The 20,225-nt window shown below is 44.3% G+C and overlaps 1 protein-coding gene across 1 annotated transcript; it reads right to left on the bottom strand.

Annotated features, from left to right (window-relative positions):
• Positions 1-11,527: 11,527 nt before the first annotated feature.
• On the bottom strand, positions 11,528-16,846 carry LOC136489189 (probable glucomannan 4-beta-mannosyltransferase 2). The gene is made up of 9 exons (XM_066485902.1): positions 16,382-16,846; positions 15,414-15,512; positions 14,419-14,671; positions 13,593-13,703; positions 13,320-13,456; positions 13,106-13,219; positions 12,827-13,026; positions 12,542-12,739; positions 11,528-12,429 (listed from the first exon to the last, which is right to left on the bottom strand). Exons 1-9 carry the CDS (start codon positions 16,694-16,696, stop codon positions 12,267-12,269), a joined length of 1,590 nt encoding a protein of 529 aa, XP_066341999.1. The 5' UTR covers positions 16,697-16,846; the 3' UTR covers positions 11,528-12,266.
• Positions 16,847-20,225: the final 3,379 nt, after the last annotated feature.

Genomic DNA, 20,225 nt, shown 5'->3' with positions numbered 1-20,225 from the left:
CGCTACCGATAGCCTAAGCATAGCAGCTACTCGCACCTATACTAGTAGGACTCATAGGATAGATATATTTATGTAGGTGGTTTCCATAAAATGCATGTAACGTAAATACACATCGTAGATATATATATATATTCAGTGCTTATTCAAAATAAGGGTTATGCACCGAGGCTTGCCTTGGGTAGGCGGGGTGTTAGCTCAATCAGTCCGTGGTGGCTTCGGGACCTCCTCCTGCATGAGGATCTCCTCCTCGTACTCTTCAATCACCTCCTCATACTCCTGCTCGCCCTCGGTCATGAACTCCATCAACTCATTTTCTACATGCATGCAATGGCAATGCAACGCTCAATATTAAGGCAACAGCAGTTCTTAAAATAAGAATACATCTACCGAGCCACTAAGCTAACTCTAATGACTAAGATACCAAGTGAATCATCATTCCCATCAAACCAGCAGGGTTTCACCTACAAGTGTTACTTAACAACTAAAATATATTCATACTCTTATTAACGATTTCCTACATACTACAACGAGGAGTACTTAGCTACCATATTTCTCAACATATTCTAAGGCTACAAAAATTACAGTAAGCACATAATAATACAATGAACCTATTGTAAAAATTTCATGCACAAAACTATTACCCATTTGCCACAAAAAAATTGTACAAATATTAACCTAATAATACTAAGCTCTTTCAAATGAATTAATATACCTCAGCATCAAGTCAGACATGTATCCACTAATCCTACCATCTGATAGACAATATTTTTAGGAACTAAATAGAATTTATTTCATCATTTTTGGACGTCTATGTGAATTGATATGGTTTGTCAAAGTAGCTCAGAATCTAAAAATAAAACCTATTTCTATTTTCTAGAAAAAGGAAAAATGACTTCAACCCACGCGGCCCACTAACGAACGGCGCAACCCACACACGCATGAAGGCGGCCCATAGTGGGGGAGCCCACGCGCACCAACCAACTTGCAAAAACGCCCTCGCGTTCTCCAATAATACTACTACCACTATGTGCACTATTTCAATAGACTACAACTTTGCAATAAAACCCCCGTCCCTTCTCTCCTTCGCAACCAAGAGGTCCACACCCTGGCCGCACACACCAGTGCGGTAGCTGATGACACTGGCGACCCCCTGCCAACCAACCGGGACCTTCCCTGGCCTATCTAAAGGACCGATGCTCACCAGGTTCCGACGCGAATTGATGGGCGGCTGAACAGATGAGCGGGGCATGCCCAGGAGCTCCCCTCTACGACGACGGCCAACCTATGATGGCGGCAACCCCGTTTAGGGCGAGCTTCACCATTGGAGAGGAAATATGGATAGCGAATGAGCATTAGGGTCTCACCGTGATCCTCACCAAACAGTGGTGGTGTGGCCGGAGACGCCCTAGTCATGCTAGCCACATGCGCCTGGCAGGGCGATGGTGGGCCATGGTGGCATGGTCGCATCAGTGCCATGAGGGAAGCAGTGAGAACGCGACTCAGGGTGTGCACGTCGAGAAGGATTGCGAGGTGAGGCTAGGGGTGTAGCCAATTTGGCTCGGATGGCAAGGTGGGTGTCTTGCCCTCGATAATAGTAGGCTTAGCCTATAATGGCGCGGTGGTGGAAGCAAGGCTCTAAATTGGATCTTGTCATAGTGTGGTTGGACATGGTGCGGGGTCAGTCGCTAGTAGGCTTGAAGGTGGAGTCAGAGCATAGTGAATTGAATGGATGTGACCCTTCCATGCGAGATTGATGGCGTGGCTCGGCCAGCCCGGGTGGCAAAGGAGGGAGGGGAAAAAAGGATGGGGTCTGGCTAGCTTGCCCAAGCTTTGGTGGGATGTGTTCTAGGTGCACACATCTAGGCGTTGCGAGCCAACGCAGCTAGGAGGGAACGTGCATGCGCACAGGCGAAGCGGCAGCATGGCAGGGGCAATCGTAGCACCATTAATGGCGAAACAGACTCGCGTAGCCATGGCAAGCCCACGTGAACGAAGACGGGACGGGCGAGTGGCACAGAGGGATAGGTGGATGTGATGGTAGTTGTGTTATGGCATGGTAGGCAACAATGTAGTGCAGCGAGCTGGTGGCAGGGCAGCGCAGCAGAGCGAACGCATGTGCCCTAGTGGCACCGGGGCGGTGGCGCCAGCGATAGCACGCAGCGGATGAGCATTAGGGTCTCAACGTGATCCTCACCAAAGTGGTGGTGTGGCCAAGATTGCCTTAGTTGAGCCAGCCATGTGTGCGCGGCAAGGGCGACGGTGGGCCATGGTGGCAACGGCCGCATTAGCGCCGCGAGGGAAGTAGTGATGACGCGGCTTAGGTGTGTAACACCCTCGGTGTTACACTGTACAAACTCTTGCTAAAACACTACATGTGCATCATACTTATGTGTAAATGTGTGTAATATAGGGTGTAAAGCAATACACGTAACTTGAAAAGTTCATCAGAAATGCGAAACGAATGTTATATTTCATGTCGCGTTTTATTGCTTAGGGTTCTAGACGAATTCTTATTGAATGAAAATGCTATAGAACGCATACCCTGCACTTTAATAAAGTTTGTAGTATAAACTTCGTAAGTGGCGATGAAATACTTGCGGTCGAGAATGGGGTTCGCTAGATAGCTTACTTAATAGCTTGGAAATCGAAGTTGATGCGAATCCGAACAAAAACTTAGTCATTTTCTTAAGTTGGAAAATGGATTGATGAAGCAAAGTTCGGGAATTTTTATAGGAGAATCATTTTAAGTAGTAGCATGGTTTTAGGGTTTGTTTTAGTAGCTTGACATCCCATCTCGAGCATTAAATAGTTCGTTTAGCTACTGGATCATCGAGTTGAATTTTTTAGCTGCTTAAAAGCGTGCATGACACAGTTGCTACGTCTGGGCGCGATCATCATGCCGGCACTCGGCATTGCCACGCCTGCTACCTAGCATGCACGCCACATGTGGGCCACCATGCTGGTTGGTCTGGCAACTGGCTCCGCGCTGCAGGTCGCTTAGTCGTTGTTGCGCCCTAGCATGCACACGCATGTGCATGCCACGATCGGCGACCTGACCGCTCAGCCACCCACCGCCGGCATCATGGGCCCACTGCTCTAGCTTAGACACTATTGCCACTTCGCTGTGTCACTGACCCCGCGCATCGTGCCACTACACTGCTGCTGCCTAGTCATGGCCGCTTGCACGAAGTCACCGCTACACTCTGCCTCCGCCGTCACGTTCGCCCTGCTGCTCTGCTGCCTCGCGCTCGCCTATGCAATGCCGTGCGTGCGTGGCCACACTTGGCCCTACCACACATTGCCTTACCACACATGGGCTTACCCCGCCTGTCTTGTAATCACATCAGCGCTCGATGATGATGCACTGCTGCCTCCTCTAACCGACGCCATGTCACTGCGGTGCGCTGGGCTGAGCCACCATCGGTAGTTTGTTAATTATGGCCATGGGGCCCACCGTCCTAAGCACGTTGGTTGTTTCCCCATCGCTCTATAGACGTAGTCATTGTGCACCAATTAACAGTCGTGTCCCGCCATGGCAATGTCTCGCCAAGCCACGTTGGCCGTCCCTAATTCCTCTGCCACCTTGGTCGTTGGTCCCACACTTGCAATTCAACCTGGTGAAGCCACCTCAGTCCAATTAACCCCATCTGCAACTCTGTTGTGTAGTCAGCCAACCGCCCGACCCCACCTTGTAGCGAGCCTCGCTATGCCATGTTGTAATTTGGAGTTTTCCCTCGCTGGGTCATTAAGACCGTCGTGGCACGCGTCGAAGGACAACTCCCTATCCAGTGCAGCTCATGTCAATTCATCGCACCGCTAACCTCGCCTCCACCTGCTCGTCACCCTATGCACCTTTGCCTAATCGGTACCACCGCCTAGCCTCCCCTAACATAGCCTTGCCACCGCCGTGTGCCATTGCACCGTCCGTGCGCACGTGGCCAGCTTGGCTCGGGCCACCTTCGATCGAACTGCCACCTCTTCTAGGTCCGTGGTGAGTGCCTAGAGCTCGCTCGCTGTCCTAATTGCCTCGGTGGTGTTGTAGCTCACTGGAACGTCGCCGTTTTTAGTGCAGGAGCTCTGCCACCGTGGTTCGGCCTCACTATGGCATCCCAGCTCATGCTTCCTTTGCTCACTGCTTCGTTTTCAAGCCTAGTAAGGTATCAACTCCGTAGAAAGGGTGGGGAGGAGCTAGTCTCACCGGCGTAACCACCGGTGTCAGCGTCGCCGCATCGGTGCGCATGTAGGAGGGCCTGAGGGTATGGCCATGGTAAAGGAGAGAAGAGGGAGGGGCGTAGGTGTAAGATAGTAGACTAGCGAAATAGTGCTATTAGTGTTTGCGCGATTACCGGGTAGGCTGGGGGTGTTTTTGCATGATGACCGGTGCCGAGCCGCTCGCTCGCGGGCCGCGCGGGTAGAAATCAGTTTTTCATTTTTAAGTGACTTAACAAATACTTATTCGATTTAGTTTTGAGCTAAACTTTGAAAAATGATAGTAAATTCTATAGATGTCCAAAAATAGTGAAACAAAATTTGTTAGGTTCATAAAAATGCCATCCATCTATTAGTATAGCTAGTTTATAGTTAGCTATGATACTGATAGGTTCATAAATTCGATTTAGAAAGCTTAGTATTACTTAGCTTAATATTTGTAGGAATTTTTGTACCAAATTGGTGATAGCTTTAGCCATGAAATTTTTATAGTAAGATCATTAGATTATTGTGTACTCACTATAATTTTTGTAGCCCTAGAATAGGTTGATAAATAGAGTAGCTAGTACCCCTTGTTTTATCATATATAGAGTAAATCGGTATCAAGAGTAAGAATGCCTTTAGTTGCTAAGATAGTATATGCATGCTTCATGCTTGTTAGTGTTAATAGTAGGTAACTTAGCACCTTAGTCGGTGGAACTCACTTAGTAGCTTGATAAAGGTATATTTATTTTAAGAGCTGCTGTTGTAGTAATACTAAGTGTTGCATCATCATTTCATGCATGTAGATCACAAGTTGGTATAGTTCATGCCCGTGGACGAATAGGACTATGAGGAGGTCATTGAGGAGTATGAGGAGGAGATCCTCATGTAGGAGGGAGCACTAGAGCCTTTTGGTGCTGACTTTGTTGACCCATCGCCTGCCCAAGGCAAGCCTCGGTGCATAACCCATATTTTATGATCACTGAATATATATATATGATGTGCATTTACATTACAAGTATTTTATGAAAACTATATGCATAAATATATCTACCTATGAGTCCTACTAGTATAGGTCAAGTAGCTACTATGCTTAGGATTTTGATAGCGTGAGTAACCTATCGTTACTCACAATAGGTGATAATTATGATCACTCATGATAAATGGTGGAAAGGAAAATTGGTGACCAGGCAGGGATATGGTTTGGGTATTGGTGGGTGTAAGAGGTTGTGTCCTCTAGCCAATAGGGCATAGCTTGGTTACACTTTTTCGTTGCCTGTGTCGGTTAAGGACCGGTCATTGCAAAAGTCTCGAGGCAAGTCATAGATTTATTATCCCGAGCACATACTTGGGTATGGGCATAGGGAAGACTTGTTGCTCTCTTGTCGTGGGTTCTAACTCTTTCTGGACTAACTAATTGGAGGAGGGGACGGTGGAGGTCCTTGCACCACACTAAGTCTGGGACTTATGAGCGGGGGCTTGGAGTCCAAGTTTGGACAGGGACCTAGGCCACATGACAGGATGGTGATGGGTTGGTCCTACTTGTGCCTGGGGTACAAGTGGGGTGTGTGTTTTTGGGGTACCTAGCTAGGGGCATTGATTGGCGAATTGTTGGGTGATCCGGTATGGCTTGTTTTGGGTCTAGCACCGTAGTAAGAATTGAAAGATGAAAGGTGAAGAAATGGAACTGATTGCTCAACTCTTGCTTGAAAGTAGAACAGGTGCTTACATAGAATGGCTAGATAATCAATTAATCATGGCTATTAATAATTATATAAATAAGGACTCACTATTAGTATTGCTTTCTGCAAAAAGGAAACCAGCAAACCATAAAGCTTTACATATCCCTTGGAGTCGGAAAAATATTCCCACTAGTTGGATAAGTCTTACGAGTACATTGTGTACTTAGGGTTTATTTACCCCTATTGCAGGTAATGCTTGAGGAGTACCATTGTGTGAAGGATTCTTCTAGTGGGCATAGACAGATCCTTGTTCTTTATCGCTAGATGTTTATTTTTATTCTGCTGTTTAATCTTCCGCACTCTGACTTTAGAAATGTAATAATGTACTTTTTACGAACTCTGGATGTATGAAATGGATTAAGTATTGTTACTTGTTCTCATTATTGGATCCTTGGGGAAAATGTGGATCTTTTGGGCTCTCCCTTGGGGTGTGCCCGATGGATACCACCTGCTGTAGCTTGCTTTCAAGGTGCTTAGTGTCTGGTGGAAGATGAGCGCCTCCATAAGTGCGTTATTTCGGGCGGTTCTGGCATAAGGTGCGCATGTCGAGAAGGATTGCGAGGCAGGGCTTGGGGTGCAGCCAATTTGGCTCAGGATGGCAAGGTGGGGTCCTATCTAGGGCAATGGTGGGCTTTAGCCTATAATGGCGCGGCGGTGGAAGCAAGGCTCCAAATTAGAGCTTGTCATGGCGTTGTTGGACACGGTGCGGGGTTGGTCAGCTAGCAAGCTCAAAGACAGAGTCAGGAGCACAACAAATTGAATGGATGTGACCTTTCCAGGCCGGATTGATGGCGTAGCTCGATCGGCCCAGGCGGCAGAGGAGGGAGGGGGAAAGGGAATGGGTCCAACTAGCTTGCCCGAGCTTTGGCAGGATACGGCTGGGCGCACACATGTAGGCACTGTGAGCCAACACAGTTAGGAGGGAACATGCACGCGCACATGCGGTGGCAGCGCGATAGGGTGGTCATAGCATCGTTAATGGTGAAACGACGGGTGGTAGCCACAGCAAGCCCACGTGCACGAAGACTAGATGGGCAGCGGCGCAGAGGCATAGGTAGATGCGATGGTAGCGTGTTGTGGCATAGCAGGCAACAACGTGGTGCAGTGAGTTGGTGGTAGGGCAACGCAGCAGAGCGAACGCATGTGGCCCTAGTGGCAACAGCAGCGGCGCTAGTGGCAGTGCGCAGCGCGCGATGGGACTACGGTGGTAGTAGCGCGGCAGTGAGGTGGGGCAGCTATGCGGTAGGGCTAGGCCACACCGGCCAATCGAGCATGGCCAGGCGCACGCATGTGCGGTCGAGGCGCTGATGTCAGCTCTGGGCGCGGTGACCGCGCCTACGCGAGGAAATTAACCAAGGACATGCCATGCATGCTTTTTAAAGTGTCCAAATCAACTAATCGGTTGGCCAAACACCCAAACCATCTTCACCATACTTTAGAGGGTACATCAGGCCACCAAAACAACCCATAACACTACCCTACTTCTTAACCAGATTGCCATAGAAAAATTACTGAACATCGTAGTGTCTAGCTCACCAAAAGTTCATGAAATCTTCTAAGTGTTGAATGACTTTCTATTTCTAGTTGCATTTCCAAACCCTTAGAAACATAAGCTAGCAACATTATTTATCAACACCAAGTATTTCATTATCATCTACAAAGTTTGTACTTTCAACTTTATTTAAGTGTTGCATATATGTTCTATATTGTTTTTGTTCGATAAAAATTAGTTTACAACCCTACTTGATAATTACGTGAATCATGGAATAACTTTCTGATAACATTCTATTCATCCTTCTATGTTACGACACTGCATCTACTCATTTCACCACATGCATTGGCACACAAATATGATGCTCATGGCATGTTTTAGTAAATGATTTACAGTGTAACGCTGAGGCTGTGTTACACTCCATCCCTATCGTAAAGGTCTTTGTTCCTGTACCGACTGGCCCCACACCTGGGACATTTATCTAGTGACTTTAATGTGTTGCCACAAAAAAAGGATACAGTGCTTGGGGCATGCATGGATTTTTTTCAACCCCCATTGTCAATGGACTTATAACCTTCTTCGCTTGGTATGTGTTGGTGGGAACTGAGTTTGGCTGTGGCAGCAACCATGACAGGAGACACAATAGATCATTGAAACTACAATCTGAACAGCCGCACTTAGCCTTCAGGATGAGTAGCTCAAGCACAAAACATAGCACTATGCAGTGTGTTGGACAACCTTTGTCAACACCATACCTAGTCTCCTTCGATGCTTTTTCACCCTTTCTAATTTTTCTAAACTTTTCGGGCTCTTTAGTAAAATCTCTGGTCCAAGGGTCCGAATCATGTCCTCTAAATCATCAAAATCATCTTCATCCCCGATACATGCTCCGCCATCATTATTGGCAACACCTTCGTCGTTACCATCTCAACCACCAGCATCACCGCCTTGTTCATTGCCAAACTTGGGATCCATTTGTGCATCAAGCTTTGCTGAATATTGGGACAGGGTTTCTAGGGTTCCGTCGTCGTCTTCTTGATCATCGTCGTCGTTAACAATAACCGTTTCACCACGATTCGTTAACAACAACCGTTTCACCATGATGAATCCACATAGTGTAGTCCTCAATAAATCCATACATAATCAAATGTGATCTGATGATATCCACATCTCTCCACGCTATACGGTTCTTGCAATCATGACACGGACAAATAATTGAATCCTTATTCTGTGTCAACGTCATTGCATGGTTATTTGCGGCTTCAACAAATTTATCCACCTCACGGAAACCTGGCTTCCACCTTAACGAACCATACATCCAAGACTTCATGTACTTCATCTTTTACGACAACACAATCAAAGAAAATACATTAAAGGGCTAATTATTAGGATATATATATATATATATATATATTAATGTATATACATGAATCGAATTAATAATTCATTGAAATAAATAATTATTATTGTTCCTATTAGCAAATATAATGCTATGATGCATATCAAACACCATGTTAGAGAATAATTAATTAATGACCTATTTATCCATAACTAATTAAAAATATACATTTCTTGATTACAATAAACAAATTCAAAGACAGCAATTAGCAACAATTAATATTTTACCCACCAACCTTCATGCAAACTTAGTCCCATTTCGATAAACAAAAAAATAAAAAAACCAAACCCTAGATCTAGATCTAGAGATCTACATGACACATCCATAAAAACTTTACTAATAGTCCACTAAAATCAACCAAGATCGACTAATAAAGGGTATAATCTTATTCCTCTAACTAATTTACCCTAGTACCATCAAAACTAGTGTCTAATTTGCTTCATACATGGCTCAACCACCATAGAAGAGAGAGAAAGGTAAAACCCTAATTACTCACTAACCAACCATTAAAACTTCAAAAAAATTTGGAATAGCATTTGCTTACCTTCTATAACCTCTCCACCAAAGGAAATTAGACCAAAACCTCCCCTCTTAGTAGAGCAATTTTTGGAAGGTGCCTAAAGCCTCCCTACCATTTTTCACGGGTTGGAGCGAGTGACTCGAGAAGGAAGAAGGGGCTGCAGCTATTTATACGTCAGGCATTTGTAGGGGTGGCTGGTGATTGAGCTGCCCCTACAAGTCAAATAGTAAGGGTGACTGGTGAGTGAGGCGCACCAACAAATCAACCTATTTGTAGAGGCGGCTCGTATCACCAATCGCCTCTACTGTACCATTTGTAGGGGCAGCTGGGCTCGTGGGACCTCGAGGGGCACTGTAGGGGCGGCTGCAGAGTGAGCCGCTCCTACCAAAAAAACGTGTCGTTGCTACAAACTAATTCTGTAGTAGTGATTTATATAAATTCTCATGAGATATGTAAAAAATGAGAAAAGCTAAAAAGGAAGGCTATTTTATTTTATATAAAAAACTTTCCCTTTTATTTCACTTTTTTGCTTTTCTTTTTTGAAAATGAAAAAAGGTCCCTCATGTGCACCTGCATACTAAGCTCAGGCTTTCGTAATCTTTGGCAGTTCTGCATCTATTGTAAATTGGGTGGGGGTGGGGGTGGGGTGGGGTGGGGGTGGGTGGGTGGGCGGGGGGAGGGGGGCACTTCGCTCTAGACAACTAGACGTCTAGTAGTATGGTTCCTGTAGAAAATTATTGTTACATCCCCATGGAAAGCCTCTGGTTGCATCGTTCACTACCAAAATGGTGAACTTCTCCTAGTGTTTTTAAGTAATAATAAAGCACTACCATTGGTTATAGCACATGAGAATCTCACTAGGAGGCATTTAGTTGAGAAAATTTATACAAAATTTTGAATACTAAAACACTAGAAGAAGCCCACCTCACTAGGAGAAGTCTAAAATCCTGGCTGTGATTCGTTTGACAAAATATAGTAACTAAATTTACATTGATGTGCAGCAACACTGCCTATTATCCATCTTTATTGAAGTTCGAACAGACGCTCGCGCTGCACTTTGTCTCCCGTGCGCCGCACCTACTCGCGCCAGCACGTCTCCGCTAGCGTGCCCCCAGACGTCTCCCGCGCCGCCCAGACGTCGCCTGCACCGCCAGACTGCACACGGGGACCGCTTGTGCTCCCTCTCGCTTCCCACACACGTCCCCATATGCAACACCCGATCTACTTTTGAAACATCAAGATGCAACATTTGCAACATACGTCTAAAAGACAGATGAAACACTTAAAACATGCTTCTGAAACACTTGCAAAAGCACCTAGAAAACACTCGAAAAAAAAACATTGCAAAACATACGCAACATACAGATAAAACACTTGCAGCATACGTGTGAAACATAAGCAACATCCAGATAAACACACTTGAATAAACATACGTCTGAAGAAACGGATGAAACATAGGAAACAAAAGCTTGCAACATACATATACAACTATTGCAATATATGCAACATCTCAATCTGCTTTTGCAACATCCGCATGAAACAATTGCAATAAACCTCTAAAACATTTGAAACATTCGAAATATACACTTGTAACATGCGCTTTTAGCGCAACATCTCTTTGCTGCTTGGAAGAAATGGAGGCTCGTTGGCATTTAAAGTTCATCGATTTAGAGCTCGCCGGTGGCACGGAGCGACCAGCCAGGGGGGGGGACGCGATGCCATCGAGCACATCACAGCCACGCTCTGCGCCCCGCCATAGGCCCCTTGAGGCATCATGAGAATTGGATTTGGATCCGCGTGGGGGGAGGGTGCCCGCTGCTGTCACCATCAATGGGAGGGGAGGCGGCTTGCTGCCACCATCACCATTGAGGAGGGAGGGAGGGAATCGCTGCAAAATCCATAGGCGAGGAGGAAGCGCCGCCAGAGGGGAAGGAGAGGAAGCGTTGCCGTTGGGAGAGGAATGGCCACCACGGCCACCGTCGGAATGGGGCAGGGCGCCGCGGTCGCTCTCGAGATGGGTCAGGGTGCCGTGGCCGCCATCAAGATAGGGAATGGCATATCAGCACCGCCATGGCAGGCTATGGCCCCTCAGCCTCGGTCGTGTGCGGTGGAGAGAACCTTATCCTTACGTCTAGATAATGGAGGCAGCAGGATAAGGTTAGAGACGCTGTTGGGCTGGTGCCGCGGCCCACGAACACAACCGTCCGGACGATCGGACGCCGTGACCTGAGAATTTCCATTATTTCTTTTATACAAATCTTTCATGATCATCTCCCCTGACATGTATAAAAGAAATTATTGGTCTACATAACTATGTGGCATAGATAACGTCAACACAGCTAATCTACATGCAGCGAAATATATGGTTTATGCTCTGAGACCGATGTAGAACCCCACATTGCTCTGATTTGCATAATGGAGCAAATGTTGGAAGACAATGCCTGTTGCTATGTCACAGTACACGAATTAATTTCATCTTTCATCGTCTTCTCATTATGCCCATACATCCTTGGTGCCAATCTACACATGACAATCGTAAGAATATGCTACGATAAGTTCCAAATCCAGCTAGGATACAAACTTGCCTCTCGCCCTATTACAACCATGAATCCATAATCTGAAATCCATGCCAATGATACTCAGTTCTGCGATGGGACTGTTACAGATGAATAAATCTAGCACAGGGCAATTACTGAGAAAACACATGTATGTTAGTGAAAATGCGTTAATCAGTGGTAGCTGAGGAACTTCTTGTTAGGAATCTAAGAACCAAAGGCCCAACCCGCACCCCGCCCCCAACCCCAACCCCACTAGACTAAGCATGGCCCCGCATCCTGAATAACACTACCATCAGATAAAATTCACCTTTGCACATAGTAGGAACTAACAATGAAATGGGGAATAGTAACATGATATCAGCAGCTATGAACATGGAGTTTTTGTTCCAACGAAACCAAAACCCATTACAACATATGCAAAGGCCTGGAGGTATAGGTAAAGATAGTATTTGTGGCTTCCAAGTACGAAGTCATATGAAGCACATATTAAGAGGAGGAGTGCAAGCAAGAGCTCAGGAAAGTAAATCCTGCAAAGGCAATGATTGAAAATAAGCACATTAAACAAGTAGCAATATTCATTCTTTATTCCTTCAACACTGAAAAAGTGAATTGATATGCTATGTAAGCCTCTTCAGTTACCTCTCAACGCATTCTGTTGGCTTCACTGGTTCAAGGAGTGGAACATCCAGGTCATCCTTCACAAGATCTCCTACCTTCTCAGTGACTACCCAATCATTTGCATGTGCAGTCTCAAGTAAACCGGTTACAGCAGCACGCATGCGGTGCATGGACATAACATTCTCGAACAGAATCCAGAAGGGCATCAGATGGAGAGACCTGATATATCACACAATATAATATGAAGATGGCCACATTGACAGATGACGGGAGATGGAAGGTTGTGCATTGTTGTATTATGCATACCCAGGATTTCTGATGGCGTTCATACATGTAATTGCAGTGGGAATATAGACCAGCCCCCATACAGGAATGCTGACACCAGGAACCATGGCAGACAAAGGGATGACAACACAATAAAACAAGAATGTCACAAGGGGAGCAATAACCCTTCGGACAAAGAAAAAGCTGTATAGCAGATGATGTTTCTTCCATATTGACACCTCCTGCATCATGTGCAGATGGCAATTATAACATGACAAACTCATGTTAATTCCTTGTGAGGTGAGGACCAAGAAGACAAACCTTGTTTGTAATGATTTCCCAAGCCATTTTCCTGAAGAGATTGGCGGCACCACAAGTCCACCTATGTTGTTGATGACGGTAGGCTTTGAAGGTACTTGGTAGTTCACTCTTAACCTGTATAAGATTTGCAATAATTGTAATGCTGACATGGTACAGTATATATAGCTTCATCAAAAAGCAACTGCTCGAAGTTCACAGAGAATCAGTGGAATACCCTAATATCACCAACATACAAGAATTCCCATCCCTTGAGGCTTGCCCGTACAGCCAGGTCCATATCTTCTACAGTGGTGCGATCTTTCCATCCTCCAGACTGATTAATAGCAGATACACGCCACACACCAGCTGTACCTGTAAACAGAATATAGTTATTGCTTTTCACATGACATAGCTTATCCCACATTCCCACCCCATCCTATGACAACTGACAAGAAACTTATCAGGGAAAAATCAGAACCTCAGTGTATGGCTACGAACCGGCACTTACCATTAAAGCCAAAAAATGAATACACAAATGATCCTGATTCCTGCTCAACTTTGAAATGATAGTCCAGAGACATCTTCTGTATCCTTGTCATCATGCAAACATCATAGTTCACTGCAAAATCACCCGGCAAAGGCCAGGTCAGGAACATCCTGTAATCATAATGAACAAAATTTGTCGCTTACTTTATCAATATGACCACTGCCATAGCAAATGCAAAGAAATTGCATCAGAACATCAGTAGTAATCAGAACCTTTTTTACAGCTTAAAATTGTCAGCTGACATATTACTGTGTCATGTCACTTGAAATTTTGCTATCAAGAGCCTAAACTGAAGAGCATACAAAAAGGCTTCCCCAAAAGGATCATTAATGAAACAGAATCCTGTCGTCCTCACTATCAAAAAGGCTTTAATGCTGAATATCATTTATCCAATGTAAGGTGGAAATATTCCAAATGCCAATCAGGTATGCGCATCCAAGTTAGCACATGAGTTCTTGGGTTATGTCTTTAGTTAATTAAAAGGAGGAAATACCATGTCTCTTACAAGGATGAATTGGCTAACCCTGAGAATTAAGAAATAAGCTCTGTAATGAAACAATTAAAATAAACAAAAGAATTTAAATTAACCAAACCAACATAATCTCTAATGAATAAAGAGAACTACACATGAATAAAACTTGTTGTGGACAACAGCATGTATCAGAACCACACACATAACATTTTGTTTTAATTTTTCTATATATTGTTCACAGATAAAGGTAGGAACTCCAAAAACAGAGTATTCCAAAATATATGCATGACTACAAAATGATATATTTATGCTTACCAAACTCCCAACGTGCTTGTACAAGTGCAATCTTTGGGTTATGCACAAGAAACGGTATGGTTTTTAAAAGGAAGTCAGGTTCAGGTTGGAAATCCGCATCAAAGATAGCAACGAAGTCACATTGCTTGGCGTATATATGTTCCATGCCCTTCTTCAGCGCACCTGCTTTGTATCCCTTTCTGTTATCTCTAACCTCATACTTGATGTTAACTTTTTTGGTGGCCCAATCCTGGCACTCAAGCTCCACTAGTTCCTGCATTCAAAGAAAATGGTTTTAAAATATTACAGTGGCATGACTTTCTATATACAACCATGAAATGGAAGCTCTTGAGTCTGGATGCATTTAGCATATGGGGCCATTGAACTGAAGACATGCATACTAAATGCCCTTTCTGTAGAAAAAACAGAACAACCTTAGCTAACCTTATACTAGACACTTAAAATATCTTGTAACTTGCATTATACCAGGCTGCTAGCCAACACAAATATCTTTAATAATATCTTACACAATGGCAGTGCAGTAATCAAGTGATCTAGTGTCACCTACAATCAGATGTAGTTGACGTTTCAGACAACTAAATTAACTTAGACTTTATTACTTTTGTTTGTCCAAACGCCAATTAATACTGACTGGAGTGAGGCACATACAGAAGCTTTGTTAATCCCTTTTCTCTTAATATTCCAGTATATTGATCCAAAGCATTTCTAAATTTTAAATATTTTGAAGCATCAATATTTCCAAATTCGCTAAGGGACTAAATGATCTTATTCATAACAACAATAGACCAACGCAATGTTGCTGGAGCGAACCTAGCAAATTAGTATCAACATTCATATGCCCCATTTGATAATGAGAAACTGATCATTCCTTTACAATTTCAAGTCACAATTAACGTTTAAAAATACATCACATCAACCACAATTTGACCCAAAAACATGAATATTTCTACTTTTAGTCAATCAAGATAAACTATGTCCCTGAAACCAAGGCCTACCTTAATAATCGGATCAGTGGAATCATCCAAGACTTGTATTACAATACGGTCTGGTGGCCATGTGAGGGCACACGCCGCAGCAATGGATAGCTTGTACACCTGTACAAAGAAATGGTCATTGCAATGATGCGGTGTCAAATTTTATAACATTGCAAGACACACAAGAACATTGTTCAGACATCTTGGAAAAACTATGGTCTTTTAGCGTTGTTAGTCAATTGCCCAACAATGTAAAGGAAGGACTAAACTTGCTTACTACTTGCATTAGGCACAGCGTCTGCACAGCAAGAAAAAACGAGACGGTCCCCATCCATCTTAATCGTCACTGGTTTCCTTTACTCAACGCTAGGATAGCACAAGCCGACACTGCATTGTGCCCCACTTGTCCTCATTAATAGGATTCTTTTTTTTTTCGTTTAGGTTCCCATGGTATTTTTTAGATTTTCTTTCATAACTGAACCACAATGCCGTCACTTGTAGCGAAAAAAAAAACCATAATTATGTCCTAGTACTAGTATCATGATTGCACTAACAAAAGGCAGCTTGCGCGTAAACAGTGGAGCCCATTTCTGATCCTAGCTCCACCTTGCGACTTGAGAGTTGAGAAGTACAGTACAAACACAACGAGACACTTGTTGCTTTGAATACATAATAAACCCCCCATCTCATTCAGAAACAAGAGAAAGGACCCCTAAGAAGTAAGAACCCTAATCAGACACAGCGCGCCCAGAAAATTCGTCGATAAAATGCCCACAAATTATCAGCATGATGATGCATTTAAGGTATTGCGGCCCTACTACGGTCCACGTCTAAAACCTCGTAAACTCATAACGCCGCATCCTACCTACGGTTGTACTACAATCTCGCGATTCGCGACGTGTAACAGGGAGGGAATGGGCCAGCTGCAATTAATCGGGGCACACACATATAGCTAGCTGTGCCCAAAAGAAAAGTAGAGCGCGCCTCACCTCCCTCTCGTTGTACATGGGGATCTGCACGAGCACCATGGAGAAGTCCGCCCCAGTGGCCGCCACCTCGACGTCGACGCGGCCCCCGGCCCCGGGCATGGGCATGGGCATGGGCATGGGCTCCCAGCGGTACCTCGTGTCGGTGCGGCGCCAGCGCCACAGCATCGCGGCGGCGGCGGCGACGAGGCTGGAGAGGCCCATGTACGCGGCCTCGGCGACGAGCATCGCCGACGCGGCGAGGCACGCCCACACCGCCGCCCGCAGCGCCCACGCAGCGGCCGTGAGCGCCGGAACCGCCCAGGCCGCCGGCGCCATCTGGATTGGATGGGGGTGCCTTGCTTGGAGCGGACGGAACGGAAGAGCCGAGAGCGGGGCAGGAGTGGGTGTGTCCGCGTGCAGCCGCTCTGCCTTTTTTGAAAGGGCCGGGATGGGGTGGTGGTAGCTGGGGTCTGTGGTGTGGATGGCGGTGCTGAGACTGCGAGCGAGGAAGAGAAGCGAGCACGTTTTGGATTGGGGATGTGGCCATGTGGGGAAAGCTGTTCCTTGTTTTTTGAATGAGACGCTGGACCTCGAGAGAACTGTAGACACAGACAACTGATGGTAACGTCATATGACAGGCAAGGAAAGTGAGTCACGTCGTTGTTGCAAAAGCCAATAATACTCCATGCTATTAGTGCTACTAAACACATACTCCGTATGGAATACACCGATCAACATGTTTTTATAGGATTACAACATCAAACACGCATCCTGCTCGGCCACCAAATATCAAGGTCAAGCATTTAAGACCCAAAGCAATACACTACTAAGGCTCTGTTTGGTATGATTCTGCCGGCAGCTTATATGCAAGAGCTATACCAAACAATTAGAGAAGATGAGATATTTTCTATCAATCCGTTGCAAATGAAAGTCCGAGCTACAAAAAGTGACTCCTTTTCGAGTGCTCCATAGAGAAATCGTGCCAAACAGACCAAAAAAAGGTATGTCGTACAAAAAAAAATTATATACAATTTGGTAAAACTATTTGTGTAGACAATTATCAGGCTGGTTTAGGTGCTAGTTTTTCTAGCGGCAGCGGCTGCACTTTGTCACCGTTGATCACTGTAGCTGCCTCGCAGTTGTAATGTTGTAAGTTACTGTAGGATAAAGGGCAGCCGAACATGTATTATAAAATTTGCAACATAATTCGACATACATGCATCAAATAATATATGATAAGAATTACATTCAAATATTAAGTTGGAAACTTCCACAAATTACAATGTAAATAGTTCAAACATTGTATTGATAATTCAAAATATAGACATAATAGAGACTTGTAATGCTAAAAGACCTAGATGGCTAAACTGGGTGAATAGTCTATAAAAAAAATTCTACAGAGTCACAATACCAGAGCAAAGGTTGATTAGTAGCTTAGTACAATAAGAAACCCTACTAGCAACTACTTTGGACTAGCTCTAATTCACCCAATGCAAACCCCTACACAATTCTAATAGCTTGGTTTCTAGTCTAAAGCACAACACTAAACAAGCTACTACCAATAAGAACTACACTAGAGACTAGAGAGCTACTAAACAAAGCACTAACACTAGTTACTATATCTACTACTTTAGACTATCTCCAACAACGACACCTAAAATATAAGACACATTTCATGTTTGATAGTGCTACAGGTAAAGGGTTCAATACTTATTTTTAGTCTTCTCCAACAACAAAATCCAAAAAAGAACCCTTTCTGCAAATGGGTCTTCAGGAGAGAGGATACTTAGATTTAGATTGTGCCTCTTTTGGCACAAAAAATGGGTCTCCTATATAGATACTCTGTTGGAGGCCGATACAGTACTGTTGGAGATCTATTTTGGGTTTGGGTGCCCTTATGGGTCACCTGTTGGAGATAGTCAGCTACTCTAGCTAGCAAGGCAAACAACTACCACTCACAAAGCAACATATGAATGTAAATACAAGTAAGAGTAAAAGACAAGCCAACGAGTATGAGTGATAGACACAAGATTTATCCCCACGGTTCGGTTTACTTGCTGGCAACCTACATCCTCACTGTGGTGAGCCCCAAGTGATGATTCAAGCGCTAACTAGCATGACAAGCTAAACCCACAACTTGGATGCCTCAATAATGAATCAAATGGTGCACTTCAACTAGCCACGAGTATTCCATTAGAGTACCCCTTTGCACTCCGCGAGGTGGGATTAAAACCTCTCATAAAGAACACCAGTCGGACACGAAGGACAATCACCAATCTTCCTTAATGACCCCAGGCTGCTCCAAGCCGTCTAGATGGCAACAACCACAAAAGAGTAATAAGAAAATTGCAGCCCAAAAGACCAACTAGTGCCCCTAGATGCAACACTCAATGCAAACGCGCAAGATTGCTCCCAATCTCAATTTGGATGAAGCACAAGGCAAAGATATGAGTGGGAGGTGTTCTTGGATGCTCACATTGGTGTTTGTTTACTAGAATGCCAAGAGAATTGGCCAAGACCCGGCCAACTTCTATTATAACACCCCAAGCCGAGATAGCCATTGGGCTGCTCACTTCACTAAAATCGGGGGCATGGGGTCCTATGATGGTCATCGGATTAACCCATCGGAGTAGATGCTACGGCTAACCCTTAGCCATAGTGCATGCTACGATGCTAAGGCTACTAATCCGATGCCCGTTACGATGCTCCCTGCACGATCTCTATTAGATACTAGTCGTTGGACGGACCAACGGCTAGTGGAGCATGCATATAGTCTATGATGGCTCCATCAGACTAATACCCCTCTCAATTTGATGCTACACAAAAATTACCCAGAGAGGTCTTCTGCCATCCGGTTGATCCAGCGCTCCGCATCGGCACAATTTGATGCACCTGTTTGAACTTCCTACGCAACATGAATCAAGGCGTTGCCATCCCATTTGGCCTTTGGACCCCTTCTTTTTGCGATCGAGATGACACACGCATTAGGTGATTGCAATCGAGAAGGCCAAATAGGGTCTTGGCGATGACCATTTCCCAATCAAATAGGTAAGTTCTTTATTTTTTTACACACACACATCAATATATAAATAAATATAAATATAAATTAAATTAAATATAATTTATTTATTTAAATTTATTTTTAAATATACATGTCTAGATGAACAAATTTATTTCTCTTTCTTTTTTTCTCACCTTTTTGGGGGCTCATCTGTACATCTTTCCTTTTTCTTCTTTTCTCTTCTCAAACACCTATTCTTCCCGTGGCAACACACGGAGGGCCTACTGGAGGATATGTTAGGCCATGCCCCCTACACTCCTTAGTAGGGATGTCAATGGATACCCGTGATACAAAATCCAATAAATTTTACCCCATTAGTATATGAGTGTGGGCTAATTTACTTACAAACAAATATGTAAATACGCAAAAAAAAAATTCTTGCCCATCGGCTTCTTGGGGCCTATTCGACTAGTATTAAAGCCGGCTGAAGCTGTTTTGTTGTGAGAGAAAAATACTATAGATTTTAGTTGATAAGTCGGCTGAAGCTGTTTTGTTAGGTACAGGTATGAGTCTGCACAGCTAAATTCATGGGTATCATGCAACTATAATTCAAAACCATCCCTCAACCTAATACATTTCAAAAACATGGTCCAACTACACCTAGTGTGCGACATATATATTATTTTTCATTCAGGTATATTTGTTACATATTTGAAGTTCTATTGTTTTCTCACATAGTCATAATTCAAATATTTATCGCGTGCGTTATATTTCTTTTCGAGTGTGATAACTCGAGGTACCCACTATCCACTTGAGTATGGATATAGGCATAAAATTGCACCAATACCCTACGTATGAGCTCTT

The sequence above is a fragment of the Miscanthus floridulus genome, chromosome 1 (genome assembly GCF_019320115.1).
Source record: "Miscanthus floridulus cultivar M001 chromosome 1, ASM1932011v1, whole genome shotgun sequence".
NCBI classification, from domain to species: domain Eukaryota; kingdom Viridiplantae; phylum Streptophyta; class Magnoliopsida; order Poales; family Poaceae; genus Miscanthus; species Miscanthus floridulus.
Note: the sequence above shows the minus strand (reverse complement) of the source record. Positions and strands in the feature narration are given on the sequence as shown.

Bases quoted from the DNA above. Each gene is read 5' to 3' on its own strand.
- LOC136489189 (XM_066485902.1), bottom strand. From the start codon at position 16,696: ATGGCGCCGGCGGCCTGGGCGGTTCCGGCGCTCACGGCCGCTGCGTGG. The intron at 15,513-16,381 runs GTGAGGCGCGCT...TTCTTTGTACAG, and splicing joins CCATGTACAACGAGAGGGAG to GTGTACAAGCTATCCATTGC. The intron at 14,672-15,413 runs GTAGGCCTTGGT...CTTTGAATGCAG, and splicing joins CCACTGATCCGATTATTAAG to GAACTAGTGGAGCTTGAGTG.